Source organism: Artemia sp. Qi Xiang Cuo, chromosome 10 (assembly GCF_049724085.1).
Source record: "Artemia sp. Qi Xiang Cuo chromosome 10, ASM4972408v1, whole genome shotgun sequence".
NCBI classification, from domain to species: domain Eukaryota; kingdom Metazoa; phylum Arthropoda; class Branchiopoda; order Anostraca; family Artemiidae; genus Artemia; species Artemia sp. Qi Xiang Cuo.
Genome location: NC_142803.1, coordinates 1,921,463 through 1,944,790, shown reverse-complemented (window position 1 = coordinate 1,944,790; position 23,328 = coordinate 1,921,463). Strand labels below are relative to the sequence as shown.

Below are 23,328 nucleotides of genomic sequence, written 5' to 3'. Positions count from 1 at the left end.
AAGAAAATTTTTAGATTTTAAGAAAGTAAAGAGATGAGAAAGCATAACCTTTTCAAATGTTTTACTAAGTACTGATAAAATTGAAAGTGATTGACCGAGACAAAGTAATATTCTTACCAATATCAGCGCAGAATGAGGTGAAAACCTCTAAAAAAGCTATTTAAACTTACAGTAGCCATTGAAGAAGCGGTAATTTCATTTGGAGTATTCATCACTTTATTTGTATCTTTTATTTTAATATGCACTGGAGTTAAAGCCTTCAAACATCAAATAATATACAGTAATAACGGTATATTTTCTTTCGTTAATCAAATTAACAATGCTATATAGGACCATGGAAAACAAGTTCATATATAGGTCTTCTTTAAATTTACATAGGACCTTTAATGACACACTCAACAAATCAGTTATACAGAAGGCTCAATAACTATGTCTTTAGAGATAAAATGTCCACCCTTCAGCCCCTGGGGAAAGATTTTTAACTTATGAAATTTATAGAGAAAGCCAATAAAAGTTGGGAATGAAAAAGATTTGTACTCCAGCTCGAAACATGGATTTAGGGTGAATATTAAGAAAACCACTTGTATTGAATTTATTTAAATAAAGCTTTTGAATTACATACTTGCACACAAGGGAACATCAAAACGATGGGTACAGACCCTCGAGAGAGGGTTCATTCTAATGGAAATAAAAGATTATAGTCCCCCTTTTAAGTGACAAAAATAATTGGAGGACAACTAGGTCCCCCTTCCATCATCACCTTTTCCAAAATCGTCTAATCAAATTTTGAGAACCTGAAATCACACTTTCATTTTCGGCATGTCAGGGAACACACTTTCAGGTTCAGCATGTTGGAGAACCCTAAATAGTCATCCCTAAAAAGGCAAGTTAACCCTAAAAGGTTAAAGAATTTTTCTGAAATTACACTTTCAGATTCGGCATGTCAGGGAACACATTTTCAGGTTCGACATGTAGGACTTTCAGATTCGGCATGTCAGGGAACACACTTTCAGGTTCAACATGTTGGAGAACCCTAAATAGTCATCCCTAAAAAGGCAAGTTAACCATAAAAGGTTAAAGAATTTTTCTGAAATCACACTTTCAGAATCGGCATGTCAGGGAACACACTTACAGGTTCGACATGTAGGACTTTCAGGTTCAGCATGTCGGAGAACTCTAAATGGTCATCCCTAAAAAGGTATGTTAACCCTAAAAGGTTAGAGAATTTTTCTGAAATCACACTTTCAGGTTCAGCATGTCAGGGAACACACTTTCAGGTTCAACATGTTGGAGAACCCTAAATAGTCATCCCTAAAAAGGCAAGTTAACCCTAACTTAACCTAACCTAACTTAATCTAGCCTAACCTAACCTAACCATACTCGCCGGAAAATCCCCCCAGGTCAACTTAGTATTTCCTTCTCACTATACATGTTTGCGGCTGTTGTAAACGTACTTTATGGTTGCTCTTACATTGGAAGTGGTAGGGTTGACCTTATAGGGTTCTCCAACATGTTGAACCTGAAAGTGTGTTCCCTGACATGCTGAGCCTGAAAGTGTGATTTCAGAAAAATTCTCTAACCTTTTAGGGTTAACTTATCTTTTTAGGGATGACCATTTAGGGTTCTCCGACATGCTAAACCTGAAACTCTTACATGTCGAACCTAAAAGTGTGTTCCCTGACATGCCAAATCTGAAAGTGTAATTTCAGAAAAATTCTTTAACCTTTTAGGGTTAACTTGCCTTTTTAGGGATGACTATTTAGGGTTCTCCAACATGCTGAACCTGAAAGTGTGTTCCCTGACATATCGAATCTGAAAGTGTGATTTCAGGTTCTCAAAATTTGATTAGACGATTTTGGAAAAGGTGATGATGGGAGGGGGACCTAGTTGTCCTCCAATTATTTTTGTCACTTAAAAGGGGTACTAGAATCTTTTATTTCCATTAGAATGAACCCTCTCTCAAGGGTCTGTACCCATCGTTTTGATGTTCCCTTGTGTGCACGTATGTAATTCAAAAGCTTTATTTTCATAAATTCAATACAAGTGGTTTTCTTAATATTCACCCTAAATCCATGTTTCGAGCTGGAAGACAAATCTTTTTCATACCCAACTTTTATTGGCTTTATCTATAAATTTCATAAGTTAAAAAACCTTTCCCCAGGGGCTGAAGGATGGACATTTTATCTCTAAAGACATAGTTATTGAGCCTTCTGTATAACTGATTTGTTGAGTGTGTCATTAAAGGTCCTATGTAAATGTAAAGAAGAACTATATATGAACTTGTTTTCCATGGTCCTATATAGCATTGTTAATTTGATTAACGAAAGAAAATATACCGTTATTACTGTATATTATTTGATGTTTGAAGGCTTTAACTCAAGTGCATATTAAAATAAAAGATAGGAATAAAGTGATGAATACTCCAAATGAAATCACCGCTTCTTCAATGGCTACTGTAAGTTTAAATAGCCTTTTTAGAGGCATTCACCTCATTCTGCACTGGTATTGGTAAGAATATTACTTTGTCTCGGTCGATCACTTTCAATTTTATCAGTATTTAGTAAAACATTTGAAAAGGTTATGCTTTCTCATCTCTTTACTTTCTTAAAATCTAAAAATTTTCTTCATGATTTTCAATTTGGTTTAAATTCAGAAGAGAACTTGAACTTTTCTATCTTCTATAAAAAATTTGGAAAATTATTTTAAATTTTTCATCTCTTTGAGAAAAATCTGAATTGAATCGGAAAATTTTTATATTATTTTGGAAAAATAGAATTGAACAATAACTTATTTCTTTTTCATTGAGAAAATTTAGAATTAAAGTGGAACTTTTTATCTTCCGGGAAAATATTCACAACTACGATATAGCTTTTTCTATCTACTACGGAAAAATTTAGAATTAAACTTTAAATTTCTTTATGTCATGTGAACTTAAAACTGGAGTCGACGATTTGTATTTTCTCTGGTTAGGAAGCATTCTTTTCCTAAAAACATCAGAATCAACTTTAAAGGACAAATTATGTTATGGGAAGATGTTCTTGAAATCCCCCTTCCCCCTAAAATCAAAATTTTCCAAAATTCTACTTTAGAAGCTTTTAAAATATTTCTAAACCACCAATAGATAGAGCACTACAAATATCAGAATCGAATTCAGAGGACAAATTATGTTATGTGAAGATGGTTTTTGAAATCCCCCTTCCCCCCAAACTCAAAATTTTACAAAATTTTACTTTAGAAGCTTTTTTAAATATTTCTAAAGCGCTAAGACATAGAGCGCTATAAACATCAGAATCAACTTTAGAGGACAAATTATGTTATGGGAAGATGTTATTGAAATCCCCCTTCCCCCCAAACTCAAAATTTTCCAAAATTATACTTTAGAAGCTATTAAAATATTTCTAAACCACTAATAGATAGAAAGCTAAAAATATCAGAATCGACTTCAGAGGACAAATTATGTTATGGGAAGATGTTTTTTGAAGTCCCCCTTCCCCCCAAACTCAAGATTTGAGTTTACAATCTTTTACAAGATTTTGAAACTCTTACATGTCGAACCTAAAAGTGTGTTCCCTGACATGCCAAATCTGAAAGTGTGATTTCAGAAAAATTCTTTAACCTTTTAGGGTTAACTTGCCTTTTTAGGGATGACTATTTAGGGTTCTCCAACATGTTGAACCTGAAAGTGTGTTCCCTGACATATCGAATCTGAAAGTGTGATTTCAGGTTCTCAAAATTTGATTAGACGATTTTGGAAAAGGTGATGATGGGAGGGGGACCTAGTTGTCCTCCAATTATTTTTGTCACTTAAAAGGGGTACTAGAATCTTTTATTTCCATTAGAATGAACCCTCTCTCAAGGGTCTGTACCCATCGTTTTGATGTTCCCTTGTGTGCACGTATGTAATTCAAAAGCTTTATTTTCATAAATTCAATACAAGTGGTTTTCTTAATATTCACCCTAAATCCATGTTTCGAGCTGGAAGACAAATCTTTTTCATACCCAACTTTTATTGGCTTTATCTATAAATTTCATAAGTTAAAAAACCTTTCCCCAGGGGCTGAAGGATGGACATTTTATCTCTAAAGACATAGTTATTGAGCCTTCTGTATAACTGATTTGTTGAGTGTGACATTGAAGGTCCTATGTAAATGTAAAGAAGAACTATATATGAACTTGTTTTCCATAGTCCTATATAGCATTGTTAATTTGATTAACAAAAGAAAATAAACCGTTATTACTGTATATTATTTGATGTTTGAAGGCTTTAACTCAAGTGCATATTAAAATAAAAGATAGGAATAAAGTGATGAATACTCCAAATGAAATCACCGCTTCTTCAATGGCTACTGTAAGTTTAAATAGCCTTTTTAGAGGCATTCACCTCATTCTGCACTGGTATTGGTAAGAATATTACTTTGTCTCGGTCGATCACTTTCAATTTTATCAGTATTTAGTAAAATATTTGAAAAGGTTATGCTTTCTCGTCTCCTTACTTTCTTAAAATCTAAAAATTTTCTTCATGATTTTCAATTTGGTTTAAATTCAGAAGAGAACTTGAACTTTTCTATCTTCTATCAAAAATTTGGAACATTATTTTAAATTTTTCATCTCTTTGAGAAAGATCTGAATTGAATCGGAAAATTTTTATATTATTTGGAAAAATAGAATTGAACAATAACTTATTTCTTTTTCATTGAGAAAATTTAGAATTAAAGTGGAACTTTTTATCTTCCGGGAAAATATTCACAACTACGATATAGCTTTTTCTATCTACTACGGAAAAATTTAGAATTAAACTTTAAATTTCTTTATGTCATGTGAACTTAAAACTGGAGTCGACGATTTGTATTTTCTCTGGTTAGGAAGCATTCTTTTCCTAAAAACATCAGAATCAACTTTAAAGGACAAATTATGTTATGGGAAGATGTTCTTGAAATCCCCCTTCCCCCTAAAATCAAAATTTTCCAAAATTCTACTTTAGAAGCTTTTAAAATATTTCTAAACCACCAATAGATAGAGCACTACAAATATCAGAATCGAATTCAGAGGACAAATTATGTTATGTGAAGATGGTTTTTGAAATCCCCCTTCCCCCCAAACTCAAAATTTTACAAAATTTTACTTTAGAAGCTTTTTTAAATATTTCTAAAGCGCTAAGACATAGATCGCTATAAACATCAGAATCAACTTTAGAGGACAAATTATGTTATGGTAAGATGTTATTGAAATCCCCCTTCCCCCCAAACTCAAAATTTTCCAAAATTATACTTTAGAAGCTATTAAAATATTTCTAAACCACTAATAGATAGAAGGCTAAAAATATCAGAATCGACTTCAGAGGACAAATTATGTTATGGGAAGATGTTTTTGAAGTCCCCCTTCCCCCCAAACTCAAAATTTTCAGAAATTTTACTTTAGAAGCTTTTTTAAATATTTCTACAGAGCTAAGACATATATCGTTACAAACATCAGAATCAACTTTAGAGGACAGATTATGTTATGGGAAGATGTTTTTGAAATCCCCCTTCCCCCCAAACTCAAAATTTTCCAAAATTCTACTTTAGAAGCTATTAAAATATTTCTAAACCACTAATAGATAGAAATCTACAAATATCAGAATCGACTTCAGAGGACAAATTATGTTATTTGAAGATGTTTTTTGAAGTCCCCCTTCCCCCCCCCCCAACTCAAAATTTTACAAAATTTTACTTTAGAAGCTTTTTTAAATATTTCTAAAGCGCTAAGACATAGAGCGCTATAAACATCAGAATCAACTTTAGAGGACAAATTATGTTATGGGGAGATGTTCTTGAAACCCCCCTTCCCCCCAAACTCAAAATTTTCTAAAATTCTACTTTAGAAGCGTTTTAAATATTTCTAAAGCACTAATAGATAGAGCGCTACAAATATCAGAATCGACTTCAGAGGACAAATTATGTTATGGGCAGATGTTTTTGAAATCCCTCTTCCGCCCAAACTCAAAATTATACAAAATTCTACTTTAGAAGCTATTAAAATATTTCTAAACCACTAATAGATAGAAATCTACAAATATCAGAATCGACTTCAGAGGACAAATTATGTTATGGGAAGATGTTTTTTGAAGTCCCCCTTCCCCCCCCCCAAACTCAAAATTTTACAAGATTTTACTTTAGAAGCTTTTTTAAATATTTCTAAAGCGCTATGACATAGAGCGCTATAAACATCAGAATCAACTTTAGAGGACAAATTATATTATGGGGAGATGTTCTTGAAACCCCCCTTCCCCCCAAACTCAAAATTTTCCAAAATTCTACTTTAGAAGCGTTTTAAATATTTCTAAGGCACTAATAGATAGAGCGCTACAAATATCAGAATCGACTTCAGAGGACAAATTATGTCATGGGAAGATGTTTTTGAAATCCCCCTTCCCCCCAAACTCAAAATTTTACAAAATTTTACTTTAGAAGATTTTTTAAATATTTCTAAAGCGCTATGACATAGAGCGCTAAAAACATCAGAATCAACTTTAGAGGACAAATTATGTTATGGGAAGATGTTTTTGAAATCCCCCTTCCCTCTAAACTCAAATTTTCCAAAATTCTACTTTAGAAGCTTTTAAAATATTTCTAAAGCACTAATAGATAGAGTGCTAAAAACATCAGAACCGACTTCAGAGGACACGTTATATCACGGGAAGATGTTTTTGAAATCCCCCTTCCCCCCAAACTCAAAATTTTCAAAAATTTTACTTTAGAAGCTTTTTGAAATATTTTTAAAGCGCTAAGACATAGAGCGCTACAAACATCAGAATCAACTTTAGAGGACAGATTATGTCATGGGAAGATGTTTTTGAAATCTCCCTTCCCCCCAAAGTCAAAATTTTCCAAAATTCTACTTTAGAAGCTTTTAAAATATTTCTATACCACTAATAGATAGAGCTCTACAAACATCAGAATCGTCTTTAGAGGACAAGTTATGTCATTGGAAGAGGTTTTTGAAATCCCCCTTCCCCCCAAACTCACATTTTACAAAATTCTACTTTAGAAACTTTTAAAATATTTCTAAAGCGCTAGGACAATTTATGTTATGGGAAGATGTGTTTGAAATCCCCCTTTCCCCCAAACTCAAATTTTCTAAAATTCTACTTTAGAAGCTTTTTTAAATATTTCTAAGGCACAGGAAATGATCCAGCCAATTTTCAATCACTTACAGTTTTATTAGTACTTAGTGAAATATTTGAAAAGGCTATGCATTCTCGTCTCCTTACTTTCCAAAAATCTAAAAATTTTCTTCATGACTTTCAATTTGGTTTAAATTAAGAAGAGAATTTGAACTTTTCTATCTTCTATCAAAAATTTGGAACATTATTTTAAATTTTTTCATCTCTTTGAGAAAGATCTGAATTGGAGTGGAAAATTTTTATATTATTTTGGGAAAAATAGAATTGAACTTTTTATCTTCCAGGAAAATATTCACAACTATGGTATAGCTTTTTCTATCTACTACGGAAAAATTTGGAACAGAACTTTAAATTTTTCTATGTCTTGGTGAAGTCAAAACTGGAGTGGAAGATTTGCATTTTCTCTGGAGAAATTAGAATTGAATTGTGTTCTTTGGTAAAATTCAGAAGTGAAGTTGAACTTTTCTATCTTCTATGAAAAATTTGGATCATTATTTTAAATTTTTTCATCTCTTTGAGAAAGATCAGAATTAAAGTGGAAAATTTTTATATTATTTGGAAAAATAGAATTGAACAATAACTTATTTCTTTTTCATAGAGAAAATTTAGAATTAAAGTGGAACTTTTTATCTTCCGGGAAAATATTCACAACTATGGTATAGCTTTTTCTATCTACTACGGAAAAATTTGGAACAGAACTTTAAATTTCTCTATGTCTTGGTGAAGTCAAAACTGGAGTGGAAGATTTGCATTTTCTCTGGAGAAATTAGAATTGAATTGTGTTCTTTGGTAAAATTCAGAAGTGAAGTTGAACTTTTCTATCTTCTATGAAAAATTTGGATCATTATTATAATTTTTTTCATCTCTTTGAGAAAGATTAGAATTGAAGTGGAAAATTTTTATATTATTTGGAAAAATAGAATTGAACAATAACTTATTTCTTTTTCATAGAGAAAATTTAAAATTGAAGTGGAACTTTTTATCTTCCGGGAAAATATTCACAACTATGGTATAGCTTTTTCTATCTACTACGGAAAAATTTGGAACAGAATTTTAAATTTCTTTATGTCTTGGTGAACTTAAAACTGTTCTCAATCTTTTTAGAATGTATGAATTGGGTGGAAACTCACAGTTGAGGTTGAGGTTCTTCTTTGTACTATAACCACTGATGCTAGTGACGATGTAATGGAAGTTCGTTACACGTCATTAGGTCTGTCATATACATCGGAGGATTTAGTGAGGCGGGGACCTTCAGGCAGACTTTACATTGAAAATGATGAGCGGTTGGGTCCAAGTTTACCAACTATAAGAGTACGCGGCGATTTGTTCCATGAGATGCCCCCCCATTGATTGATATAACGATAGACGATGAAGACGGGATTGAATGTATCCCACCCCCTCTATGTGATATAGCGATAACAGAGATGCCCTCCATTGATTGATATAACAATAGACGATGAAGACGGGATTGAATTTATCCCACCCCCTCTATGTGGTATAGCGATAATAGAAGAAGATAGTGATGTAGAGATAATAGAACCGGACATTATATATTTGAAAAGCATTATAAATATTGATTTTTCAGATGAGTAAAGATTAGAAGAATGTTTTTTTATTATCTTTGATAGAAAACTTGACTGTGGACTGAATGTACTCTATTAAGTGATCTAATCAAACTGAACTATTCATGTACAGAAGTATCTGCTGGTATCCTTACTCTATGCATATCTAGTATGAGAAAATTAAAATAGTACAAATTTATTGTATGATTACAATATAAAACTCATTATATATATCGATAATTATATTTATCGTTAGATGATAAAAGAGAACTCTTCCACCATGGTTTTTTTTGTTTAAAATCCGTTCCATAGAATGACCTCTTATGCTGTCTCTTAAATGTCCACTTTTTCTCTTCTCTTAAAACATATTCATTATAATATTCAGTGTTATATCTTGCTTTATACACATTTTTCTTTGGGTTTTCACTGCTGTCTTTTACACTATATTTTGAGATATCTCTATAGAGAAAGCCCTCTTTTCCTGGTCTCTTCTTTTGATCTTCCTTTTCTGCCATATCGAGCCTTGTTTTATGTGAGTTTACTTGCAAACGATATAAATTTCTCTCCGTATCACGTATGATTTTTCTTCTCATTTCCTCTAGATTCTTCTCATCTATCTCTGCATCTATGCTGTCTAAGCATGCAGTAGGCTCATGCGAATGTTCAAAATCATGAAAATGTCCTTTACAAATAGAACAGTTGCAATAAAAGGATATTTCTAACTCAACTTGTTAACTCATGTTATCAAACTGCCAACTCTAATCTGAGTGAATTCTATTCACACACTAATAAAAACTTGTCCTAGTCGATTACGCAATCAATTTCTCGGATATCCACTTCCCCCTCGGTTACGCAATCAATTTCTCGGAAATCCACTTTTCCCCCTCGGTTACGCAATCAAGTTCTCGGAAATCCAATTCCCCCTCGAGTCCCAGATCAATACATCTCTCCCCCGTCAATGCGCATGTGCAAACTTCGCCCCGGAGACAATACACCTGGACAAACAACAGCAAATCAATTGACCTTGACTTCATTAGACTCGATCGATAATCCTTGAATAAATTATAGCCCGTCAGTATTCTATGCCCATATATGGTGTGGGGTCAGGAGATATTAGATCATTCCTACTTTTATTCTCGTTTTTTTTAGGATATTACAAGGAACAATGAGTTTTCTATTGGGTATTACTCCTTATTAATTAAAAAAACCTTTTCCACAAAATAAGTTTTTCAAAGAAAAGTAAAGAACTCCCTTAAACCAAAAACGAGCAAAAATAAAATAAAATCATCTACCAAGCGTGAAACTACCATAAATCAGCATCGATGAATAAATGAAACCCAAAACGAACAGAAATTACAATAAATAACCGAGTCTAACTCAAAACGAGCATAAATTAATATGAGTAGGGCTCAAAACCCATATGCCTTCCCAAGACAAGACAAGACAAAATCTTTTATTGACAAAAAAACATAACAAATAAATTTCTAAACTGGTAGACTGAGAGCAGGGCTCGATGTATGGGCCATAAACAAATATAAGAAAATGCCGAATTAACAAATACAGGACATACAAAAAACAACAAAAAAACATACAAGGTAGGAGATAACAGAGGAGGCCACCCCAGCGCGAGAACACCACAACACAATTCATACTAATATCAATTATTCATCAATCCCAACATCCAGACAAAGAACCATTTTTGAAATATGTTTTTACAAAGAAGATCTGTTCTTGAAACTTGGGAACATTTCTACTAAATTAAGTTTATTTACAATATGAGGAATCTGGTATCTGATTGAGAATGTAGCTCTTTCTGATTTAATTGGAGGAAGGCGATACTTCTTGGGGCAGACGGGGTGGGAGGAGAAATGGGAATCTCAATTATACCCAAATCCTGGAAGCTATTTGTTGAAGATTGAATATCATAATAGCACATTGCTGTATGCAGATCTTTCAGTTGTTTAAGATTAAATATATTGAGAAAAACATATAAAGTTTGGGTTTCAGAGAGATTTTGAAGACTCATTGGGCGATGAACAAAAGTACCCAGAATTCTAATTGCCTTATTTTGAATTATTTGAAGAGGTTGCAGATGGACCGTAAATGTGTTGAGATAGATTTACAGGGCAAAAATTTAGATATGATTCAATTAGAGAATGGTATAAAACTTTAAGGATGGAAAAAGGAAAGACATGTTTCAATCTATGAAGACAACCTAAGTTATGGGCAAGTTTCAAACTGAAATAATCAGAATGTTTACGGAAGGATAAAAGCTCATCGCGAATAATCTCAAGGTAACGAAATGATTTTACTATTTTTATCCAACTTTGATTTACAATTAACCCTTCTGTGGTAATTTTATTTACTGTTCACTGTGACCGCCCAAAAATCATGAATTCAGTTTTAGACAAATTTGGAGCTCGGTAGTTACATGCAAACCATTCATTCAAATAGTTCGTTACTATCACCATTTTCTCAACCAACAAAGATGGGGTTTTAGTTTTTACTATCACCGCCGTATTATCTGCAAAAATTACTGCTAAGCTACTATCTTGGGGCAAACACCTCAGAAGGTCATTTATATAAATCAAAAATAGTAATGGTCCTAATATTGATCCCTGGGGGACTCCAATATCATCAATAGCAATATGGCTTGACAGGTGTCCATATATTTCTACCTGAATTTTTCGACCATGTAGGTAAGATTTTATTAGATCTAGACCTTTACCTCTAATACCCGTGTTATTAATTTTCTCCAGCAAAATTTCGTGGTGTAGCGTATCAAATGCCTTTTTTATATCATAGGCAGCGCGCTAGCGCTGCCTAAGCAAAGAACGATGTGGGCACAATGTGTTTTTTTTGTTCTCCATACCCGGGCACTTCGTATCGAAGAAGTTCTCGTAGAAACTTCGAAAAAGGCTCATTCGATTGGAAATTGGAGTGGCTAGTGCCCTTTTTAATAGTCAAAAGTGATTGGAGAGCAACTAGCCCCCCCCACGCCCATCATCCAATCAAACACATCCAATCAAAATTTTGAGATAGCCATTTTGTTCAGCATGGTTGATTTCCAGATAGAAAATATGTTTTTGAGGAGGACACTCCCCCACAACCCTCAGGGCACGGGTTTTAAGCTATGCCCTGGGGGCATATAAGGTTTTTATAGAAGGCGTTGTCGTAGAAAGTTCAAAAAAGGCTCATTCGATTGGAAATTCAAAGGGCTAGTACCCTTTTTAATAGTCGAAAGTGATTGTAATGCAACTAGCCCCCCCCCACGCCCATCATTCCCCCAAAAACATCCAATCACAATTTTGAGATACCCATTTTGTTCAGTGTAGTTGATTTCCAGATAGAAAATATGTTTTGAGGAAGACACTCCCCTAAAACCCTCAGGGCAAGGGTTTTAAGTTATGCCCTGGGGGCATATGAGATCTTTATAGAAGGCGTTGTCGTTGAAACTTCAAAAAATGCTCATTCGATTGGAAATTCAAAGAGTTCGTGCCCTTTTTAATAGTCGAAAGGGATTGGAGGGCAACTAGCCCCCCCCCCAACGCCCATCATATCCCCAAACACATCCAATCAAAATTTTGAGATATCCATTATGTTCAGCGTATTTGATTTCCAGATAGAAAATATGTTTTTGAGGATGACACTCCCCCAGAACCCCCAGGGCAAGGGTTTTAAGTTATTTCCTGGGGACATATAAGGTTTTTATAGAAGGTGTTGTCGTAGAAACTTCAAAAAAGCTCATTCGATTAGAAATTCAAAGGGCTAGTGCCCTTTTTAATAGTCGAAAGTGATTGGAGGGCAACTAGCCCCCCGCCCATCATTCCCCCAAACACATCCAATAAAAATTTTGAGATAGCCATTTTTTTTAACTTAGTTGATATCCAGATAGAAAACATATTTTTGAGGACACTCCCCCACAACCCTCAGCGCAAGGACTATAAGTTATGCCCTGGGGGCATATAAGGTTTTTATTGAAATCTTTGTCGTAGAAATTTGAAAAAGGGCTCATTCTATTTGAAATTCAAAGGGCTAGTACCCTTTTTAATAGTCGAAAATGATTAGTGATATTTTTGTTGTTGTTGTTGTTTAGACCAGTGCACTACGTATCGAAGGAGTTGTCGTGGGAACTTCGAAAAGGGCTCATTCGATTAAAAATAGAAAGTGCTGATGCCTTTTTAATAGCCAAAAGTGATTGGAGGGCAACTAATCACCCTTCCACTCCCACTTTCCCACGCCCATCCTCCCATTTGCCCATTATGTTAAAAAACTAAATGTTGTCTTAAGATTAAATCAAAATGCACTGTGATAATGCTAATTCCCAATAAGGCATCTCAGCAGTATCCCAAGAACAACTGAGGGTATTATGTTCAAACTTTTGGGGCTACTTCTGCTCTTAAAATTTAACAAAATCAAAATAGTGTAAGTGTATCTAAGCTTTCAAAGAAAGTAAACAGATTTTTTGCGAATGGTATCAAGTTTTCCATTTCAGGTCAACTAGAGGAGGTATGAAACTAAATTAAACAGTTCTATTTGTTACCAGATTTATAAAAGGGTATATGCTTTTAAAAATGGATGAAATTTTTTCTCTAGCATATAAATAGCAGGCCAAACTATAAAGTATTAAAAAATAAATAAATTTAAAGTGTTACTTTCTGTTTCCCTGAAAGTGCAGTTTCAATACAAATCGAGCAAAAATTAAAATAGAAAATTTTCTCAACTAAATAAGTTTTTCAAAGAAAATTAAAGAGCTCCATTAAGCCAAAAATGAGCAAAAAATAAAATCAAATAATCTACCAAGCGTAAAACTGCCACAAATCAGCATCGATAAAAAAATTAAACCCAAAACGAACAGAAATTACAATAAATAACCAAGTCAAACTCAGAACGAGCAGAAATTAACATAAGTTTGGCACAAAGCCTCTATGCCTTCCCAAGCCCAGAACAAAATTTGTACTTTACTGAAAAAAATATAAATGTTTTTACTTTTATAACTTTAATAAATCAAATAATACTAACATTTTGATTACTAAACATCAGTATATCTATATTAAACTGACAATGCACATTCATTCGTATCTTTTCAGTAAAGTGCAAATTTTGTTCTGGCCTTCAATCAATCAATCAATAAATCAATCAACCTTTTATTTTTAAATAAATGAACAAACGAAACAATTCACATGAACATTTCGACTCAAAGCAATGCTTGTACGAGTCACACAGATATTGGTAAACAAATTTATATCACACTATGAAATGAAAAGAGAAGAGCTGATAACATAAGAGAGGGATAAAGAATTAGAAAGGAAAGAATTGAGACGAGGTGGAGTCAAAGAAGGAGAGCGAGAGGATGAGATAGAAACTAAAAATTGAAACGTTAACTCATGCAGTATTCAAAACTGTGTAAGAGAGGTATCGTTTTTGGAATGTAGCAAATGATTTTATGGATTTAATAGATTAATTAACCCAGTTCCATACAGAAATACTTCTATAAACTTGAGAGTGTTGAGAACTTGTAAGCCTTCTTGTCGGTAGTTTAAAATTGTACTAGTGGCAGCGGAGAGCTCTTCCTCGATGATCTGTGCTACAAAGTTCGAAGTACCTGGAAAGACCTTGAGGAATCCTATTCGATATTGCCGAGTTTGCTAAACGCAGATTACTAACGTCGATTATCTCTGTTATATCTATTGTTCCAGTGTCTCTGTATAGGTCTGTTGAGGGTTATAGCCTGGGAAGGCAATATGTGGCCTTAACTGCACGGTTTTGTGATCTCTTTAATGTGATCTCCTTGGGAAGGCATAGGGGTTTTGCGCCCAACTTATGTTAATTTCTGCTCGTTTTGATTTTGACTCGGCTATTTATTGTAGTTTCTGTTCGTTTTGGGTTTCATTTGTATATTGATGCTGATTTGTGGTAGTTTCAAGCTTGGTAGATTGTTTGATTTGATTTTTGATCATTTTTAGTTTAATGGAGTTCTTTACTTTTCTTTGAAAAACTTATTTGTGGAAAAAGTTTTTTTTAGTTAATTTCTGTTCCTTTGATATTGACATAGTCTTTTCAGGGAAAAAGAAAATTATGCTTTAAATATTTTCTTTTTTATAAGACTTTATAGTTTGGCCTGCTATTTGTATGCTGGAAAAAAATTTTCAGCAATTTTTGACAACATACACACTTTTAAAAATCTTGACACAAATAGTAATGTTTAATTTACTTTCATACCTCCTCTAGTTGACCTGAAATAGAAAACTTGATATCATTCGAAAAAAAATCTGTTTACTTTCTTTGATAGCTTGCATACACTCACGTTATTTTGATTTGATTAAATTTTAAGAGCAGAAGTAGCCCTGAAAGTTTGAACATAATACCCTCAGTCGTTCTTGGGATACTGCTGAGATGTCTTATTGGGAAGTAGCATTAACACAGTGCATTTTGATTCAATCTTAAGGCAGAATTTAGTTTTTAAACATAATGGGTAAATGGATGTTTGGGCGTGGGAAGGGGACTAGTTGCCCTCCAATCACTTTTGCCTATAAAAGACGGCATTATCCCTTTCTATTTTCAATCGAACGAGCTCTTTTCGAGGTTTTTACGACAACACCTTCGATACGAAGTTCCCTGGTCTAAAAAAAAACACATTGTACCCACATCGATCTTTACTATAAAAATGTCAAGCCTTCCAATCACTTTCGACTATTAAAAAGAAAACTAGCCCTTTCAATTTCCAATCGAATGAGCCCTTTTTGAGTTTCTGCGACAAAGCTTTCTATAAACACATATACCCCCAGGGCATAAATTACAACTCTTGCCCTGAGGACTGTGAGGGGAATGTCATCCTCTAAGACCTAATTTCCAGAACTTTAAACTACGTTAAATAAAACAGCTATCTCAAAATTTTGCTTGGATGTGTTTGAGGAAATGGTGGGCGTGAAAGGGCATTAGCTGATCTCCAATCAGTTTCAACTATTAAACAAGGCATTAACTTTTTTAATTTCCAATCAAATGAGCCCTTTTGTAAGTTTCACCGACAACGCTTTCAATAAAATCTTATATGCCCCCAGGGCATAACTTACAACCCTTGCCCTGAGGGTGGGGGGGGGATGGCCATCCTCAAAGACCTAAATTCCTGAAATTTCAACTACGTTGAAGAAAATTGCTATCTCAAAATTTTGATTGGATGTGTTTGGGGAAAGGGTGGGCGTGAGAGGGGGGGTTAGTTGCCCTCCTATCACTTTCAACTATTAAAATGGGCACAAGCCCTTCTAATTTCCAGTCGAATTAGCCCTTTTTGAAGTTTCTACAACATCACTATCTATAAAAACCATATATGCCTCAAGGGCATAACTTACAACCCCTGCTCCGAGTGCTCTGAGGGGGTTATAATCCTCAAAGATATAATTTCTAAAACTTTAACTACCTTGAACAAAATAACTATCTAAAAATTTTGATTGGATGTGTTTGGGGAAAAGGTAGGCGTGAGAGAGGGTTTAGTTGCCCTCAAATCACTTTCGACTATTAAAAAGGGCACTAGCCCTTTGAATTTCCAATCGAATGAGGCCTTTTTCAAGTTTCTACGATTCTACGACTGAGCTTTCTATGAAAACCTTATATGCCCCCAGGGCTTAAATTACAACCCTTACCGTGAGGGCTGTGGGGGGAGTGTCATCCTCAAAAATTTTACTTCTAGACCTTTCAACTACTTTGAACAAAATGGCTATATCAAAATTTTGTTGGATGTGTTTGGATGAATGGTGGGCGTGAAAGGGGTGTTATTTGCCTTCCAATGGCTGTCGACTATTTAAAAGGGCACTAGCCATTTCAATTTCCAATCAAATGAGCCCTTATTGAAGTTTCTACGACAACGCTTTCTATTAAAACTTTATATGCCCCCTGGGCATAACTTACAAACCTTGCCCTGAGGGCTGTGGGGTTATCATCCTCAAAGACCTAATTTCCTGAACTTTCAACTCCGTTGAACAAAATGGCTATCTCAAAATTTTGATTGTATGTGTTTGGGGAAATGGTGGGTGTGAGAGGGGGTTAGTTGCCCTCCAATCACTTTCGACTATTAAAAAGGCCACTAGCCGTTTCAGTTTCCAATCAAACGATTTCTTTTTGAATTTTCTACGACAATACTTTCTATAAGAAAATACTTATATGCCCCCAGGGCATAACTTACAACCCTTGCCGTGAGGGTTTTGGGGGGAGTGTCATCCTCAAAAATATAATTTCCGGACATTTTAACTACGTCGAATAAAATTGCTATCTCTAAAATTTTGATTGGATGTGTTTGGGGAAATGGTTGGTGTGAGAGGGGTGTTAGTTATCCTCCAATCCCTTTCGGCTATTAACAAGGGCACAAGCCCTTCTAATTTCCAATCGAATGAGCCCTTTTTGAAGTTTCTACAACATCACTATCTATAAAACCGTATATGCCCCCAGGGCATATCTTACAACCCTTGCCCCGAGGGCTCTGAGGGGGTTATCATCCTCAAAAACCTAATTTATAAAACTTTTATCTCCGTTGAACAAAATGGCTATCTCAAAATCTTGATTGGATGTGTTTGGGGAAATGGTGGACGCGAGAGGGGGGTTAGTTGCCCTCCAATCACTTTCGATCTATTTAAAAGGGCTCAGCCTTTTGAATTTCTAATCAAATGAGCCTTTTTTCAAGTTTCTACGACAGAGTTTTCAATAAAAACTTTATATAACCCCAGAGCATAACTTACAACCCTTACCCTGAGGGCTGTGAGGGGAGTGTCATCCTCAAAGATATAATTTCCAAACATTTCAACTACTTTGAACAAAATGGCTATCTTAAAAGATTGATTGGATGTGTTTGGATAATTGGTGGGCGTGGAAAGGGTGTTAGTTGCCTTCCAATCACTTTCGACTATTAATAAGGGCACTAGCCATTTCAATTTCCAATTAAATGAGCCCATTTTGAATTTTCTACGACAACACATTCACTAAAAACCTTATATACCCACAGGGCATAACTTACAACCCTTGCCCTGAATTTTCGGGGGGGGGGGTGGTTATCCTCAAAGATCTAATTTCTAAAACTTTCAACTACGTTGATCAAAATGGCTTTCTCAAAATTTTGATTGGGTGTGTTTGGGGAAAAGGTGGGCGTGAGAGGGGCGTTAATTGCCCTCCAAGCACTTTCGACTGTGAAAAAGGGCACTAGCCCTTTGAATTTCCAATCGAATGAACCTTTTTTGAAGTTTCTACATAAACATTTTCTATAAAAACCTTATATGCACCCAGGGCATAACTTACAACCCTTGCCCTGAGTGCTCTGGGGGAGTGTTTTCCTTAAAAATATAATTTTTATGTGGAAATCAATTACGCTGATCTAAAAATTTTGATTGTATGTGTTTGGGGAAAAGGTGGGCGTGGAAGGGGTGTTAGTTGCCTTCCAATAACTTTCGACTATTAAAAAGGGCACAAGCCACTCCAATTTCCAATCGAATGGGCTTTTTTCGAAGTTTCTACGACAACTCCTTCGATACGAAGTGCCTTGGTCTAAGGGAAAAATAAATAAATAAATAATACATTGTGCCAACTTCGTTCTTTACTTAGGCAGAGCGATTGCGCTGCCTATGATCTCCCCACTTGGTTCATTTATGAAAAGCAAAAAAAAGAGTATGAAACCTTTTCTTGAGAAATCCTTCTCTTTAAATCAGATATTTTAAAATTCGCTTGGGGACTATGAACTTTCTATGGGACATTATCCTTTTCTCCCACTAAGCACATCCTTCGAAAAGGGAAAAATAATGGTAATACCTTTTTTGGATAGGAAATCCTTCTTCTTCGAATAGGGTATCCAGAAACAACGTGACTGGTATGTTAACTAGAAGTAATCCACGGACCGAGAGTTTTCCTGATCCTTGTGTTACAAGAGGGAGTGTGAACTGGTTAAGAATCGTCCATTTTGCTCGGGCTAAAACCGGACTTGCTGCCACTGTAACATTAAATGAAATTGATAGTTTCTGGCTTTTGATCAAGTGGATCGTTAGACAAGAGTACCCTCTAAAAACTAACAGATGAATATATTATGCAGATAATTCAGCCATTTGGAGGCGGAGAGAGGTTTTATGGCCTATGGGATTTTTTCTAAGATATGTCGAAAGAAAGGGAAATTTTTTACGTTGGGATCAAGTATAATTTTACCTCTTTTGGGAACATAATCTGGACTGAGAAGATAGCTCTGTATAAACTCTATAGGAACAGAAAAAAGGGAGGGGGGGGGCTAATCGCTTAAGTTTTTCTACAATGGTTGGAGACCTGCCTCTACCTTTCAGGCTTCTGGTTATATTTGGTTCTGTTATTGCTGTCATACCTGTTATCGGTTTGGTGTTGCAGCTTTTTATTCTAACTTCATAAATGCAGTCATAGTTTTCCCATCAATCACACTTGCCGCTCGGTTATGTTTTTTTTTCAGCTAATGCCTCCAGTTACCTCCTCGTTGCGGAACAAGGGTAGCCTAAGCACCAAGGGTCTTTATCAGAGGTAACGCTGTGGCGTTGCCTATAGTTAAGGCCATAAGACTTTAATGTTTTATTATTATTATTTGTTATTTATTTATTTTTTCCCAGGGGCACTACACATGGAAGGGGTAGTCACAAAAGCTTCAGTGGGGATAGTTGGACTGGAAATCGGAAGTTCTAGTGCTCTTTTCAAGAGTCAAAAGTTATTCGAGGGCAACTAGCCCCCCCCCCTCCGCCAAGATCTCTTTTTGCCAAATACATCTGATCAAAATTTTGGGAAAGTTGTTTTTGTTCAAAATAATCCAAAGATCAGATGACAATAACTGCAAATTCGACACAACCCCCCGAGCCCGGTGGCAAGTATTGTATGTTATGCCCCGGGGGCATATTGGGTTTTTGTGAAAGGGGTGGTCGTATAAACTTTGTAGGAGGCTCATTTGATTGAAAATTGGAAGGTCTAGTGCCCTTTTCAAGAGTCAAAAGTAATCCGAGGTCAACTATCCCCCCCCTCAAACTCTTTTCCCCAAATGCATCCAATCGAAATTATGAAATAGCCATTTTGTTCAAAACAGTCCAAAGATCAGAGAACAATAACTTCGGGGTCAACCCCCCCCCCAGAACCCAGAGGTAGGTGTTATAAGCTATTCCTTGGGGGTATATAAGGTTTTTATGAAAGGTTTGGACGCATAACTTTATAAGAATTCCATTTAATTGGAAATTGAAAGTTCAAATTCCCTTTTTAAGAGTCAAAAGTGATCAGGTGTCAACTAACCCCCCCCCCTATCTTCCCCAAATGTATTCGATACAAATTTTGAGATTGCCATTTTGTTCAAAATAGTCCAAATATCCTATAACAATAACTCCGGGGTTGTCACCCTCCTGAGCATGGGGGTACATATTTTAAGGTATGCCCTGGGGGCATATTATATTTCTTATGGAGGGGTGATCATATAAACTTTCACACTCACAGGAGGGCTCAGACTCAGACAGAATCATACTCACTGACGCTCACACTCACTTACTCTCTCACTCACACTTACACTTAAAGTCACTCACTCACACTCACTCAAACACTCATACTCAAACTCACACCCAGTGCATCTAATTTTTCCGTTGATAAGGTCTCCCGGACGTGGAGTCGAAATATTCGTACTTTTATTATACTTAAAGTTTTGTTTTTTGTTTTATTGTTTTATTTAAATTATACCCGTGTTTTTCTCTCAAATTCTATAAATTAAACATTTTTGCGGAAGTAGAAGAGACCTAAATGGGCTAGTACCGAAAAGCCTCTATTTCGAAGAAGAAGAAGAAGGGAAGGAGGGAGATATAAAGCATTTTGATTGAGATCAGGTCCTCAGATCAGTTAATTAAGATAAGATATAATCACTTTTAAGTGTTTTGATGGTGGGCTGTTCCATGTTCTTGACAAAGTGACGCAAAGTTCCGATTATGTCATGTGTTACAATTTGATTGTACAGTATATCAAATACAATCCTATACCTGCAAATATCGTTTTGAACCGTAGATTCCTTTTAATTGAGTAACCCTTTAATTGAAAAGGTAACTTTATAAACCACATTTGGGACTTACATGTAAGTGTTGGAGACACTTTGTGGAAAAACCAAATACCTAAATGGCCTAGTACCCAAAGGCCTCTATTTCGAACAATAATACAGAAATATACATATCCTTTTGAAATATAGTTTATTCGAAGTACAAATTAATTTGATAATAAAGAGGTATTATTTTAAGTATGTTTGAGACCTACAATTAGGTATTGAAACTTATTTACGTAATGTGATATCCTATGAAAATAGTAATATAGAGTTATTCTGCACAGATAGAACAGAATAGATAATGGCTTAATATAGTGTCAAGCCAATCAAGTTGAACATATTACAGCTTAGTCACTGCAACTTTTTGTGAAAAGTAATTACCTTGACTATGGGGGTCGTAGGAAAGTGGGGATATTTTGCTGTGTTGTAATTGAGTCATAGAAACGATTGGACAATTTGGCTTGACCATTTCAAAAAGTGTTGGGCGTCGTTAAAAAAAAAGAAAAAAAAAAGGATTTTCAGTCCACAGCCTTAGACTATGTAAGTTCATTAGCTTTATTGCTTTTCTCCTGTTTTATTTGGTTTTCAAGACATTCAAAAGTTATTTTTTTTTAAACGTATTATATCCTCTTTTCTCACCCTACAGAAATAATTGAGAAATTGAGCTTCTGATGTCAAAATGGTTTTGTGGCCATCTAGTGTATACCTTAAAATCTCCCTTTTTCATACAAACAACTGGCCCTAAGTTCTTATAATTTTAGCTATTTGAAAAGTGTGAAACTATTTATTATTAATTTTATTATGAAATAACTAATATTAATTGTAATAGTTTTATGAGTTAATTTTACAAATCGTTTACTTCAAAATTATCCCGCTACATAAGAAATTATAAAATTGATTAATTTATGAACACTATTAGGTTATTTGGAAGTAAGTGAGTTTTTGAAAATGTTTCAGTTATTGAAGTATTTTAGATTTGATTGAAACAGTCAAATTTGAATAATTTTTTTCAGTGCTTTTGCTCTCCTCTAAAATTGATGTTGTATGACATAACACCGTTTGAGTTGCCGCAGGCGAACAGATTCTTCTTAAAGCTGGAAAATAATTTGTAATATAAATATATTTTTTTGAAAATAATGTAGGCTTACTGTCTGGAAATATATATATATGTATATATATATATATATATATATATATATATATATATATATATATATATATATATATATATATATATATATATATATATATATATACTATATATATATATATATATATATATATATATATATATATATATATATATATATATATATATATATATATATATATATATATATATATATATATATATATATATATATATATATATATATATATATATATATATATATATATATATATATATATATATATATATATATATATATTTTTACTCATATATAATTATGTAAATACATAATGCGTATATATACTCACTTTAATCTCTCAAGTTTTGTTACTTTCACTAGACAACTTAACTCGGGTAAAGCGTATGATGGACTAATACTAATTAATTATGGGGAGGTCGTCGGACATTTATGTGGGTCATCTCGTACTTCGCAAGAATTATAACCACTAGGCTTCCTAATTGGTGACGAATGAAGAACAGGAAAAAAAAAATGGGGTCTCGTTTAAGCTTTTCCGTTAATTTGGTAAGCATTATTTTCAAGTTCTATGTCAAAATGAGTTTTTTATCCATATCATCAGAAATTATGAAACAAAGAGTGAAGATATAAATTTTTCTATTCGAATGTTGAAATATTAAAGAGTGCAGATATCAATATTTTAATGGGGATGCTAATTATCGGCAAGAATACAACCCCTCCCTTTATCTGCGCGTGTATCTTGTATGATAGTTGTAAGAACAGTGAACATTTGTTCCAAAGCCTGGAATGGACCTAGTATTAAAAATATTAAGCGTAAGGTTTATATTAACACACTAATCAGATTGATAAAACAAAAACATACAACTAGCATCAGAATTTCATCCTGAATCCAATATGACACTCATTCCCGTCGCAAATTATTTTTAAAATTAGTTCTAAGCTTCTTTAAGTTTCTTCCATTTTCTTTTTTTTTTGTTTTTACAGAAATGTCATGGTGGCAATTCGATTTGAAAAATACTAAATTTTGATTTAGTATTTTCAGATCAAATCACCTCTCAAAAAGATTTAGTATATTTTAATTCAAATCAGAGCTTTCAGCAAAATTATTGTATTTTTCAAATCGAATCGCCGTCATGACGTTTCTGTAAAAAAAAAAACAAGAAAATTGAAGAAACTTAAAGAAGCTTAGAAGTAATTTTGAAAATCATTTACGATAGAAATGAGTGTCATATTTGGATTCAGGAAGAAATTTTGATGCTAGTAGTTTTTTTGTGTGTGTATATCTGATAAGTGTGTTAATATAAACCTTATCCAATATTAATATTTAAGACTTCATTCTTGATTGTGCTCATTTTTACCCTGATTAAAAACATTGACGCCTAAAACGAGCAGAAATAAAAATGAGTC

General features: G+C 34.1%; 1 protein-coding gene across 1 annotated transcript in view; it reads right to left on the bottom strand.

Moving 5' to 3' along the window:
• Positions 1-22,309, bottom strand: part of LOC148947351 (uncharacterized) — a 43,092-nt gene extending 20,783 nt beyond the window's left edge. Inside the window, exons 1-2 of the mRNA XM_089095801.1 lie at positions 22,253-22,309; positions 18,514-18,691 (exon numbers count right to left, since the gene is read on the bottom strand). Coding sequence (XP_088951927.1) covers positions 18,514-18,691; position 22,253 — 179 coding nt within the window. The 5' untranslated portion in view covers positions 22,254-22,309. The remainder of the gene's footprint in view (positions 1-18,513; positions 18,692-22,252) is intronic.
• Positions 22,310-23,328: the final 1,019 nt, after the last annotated feature.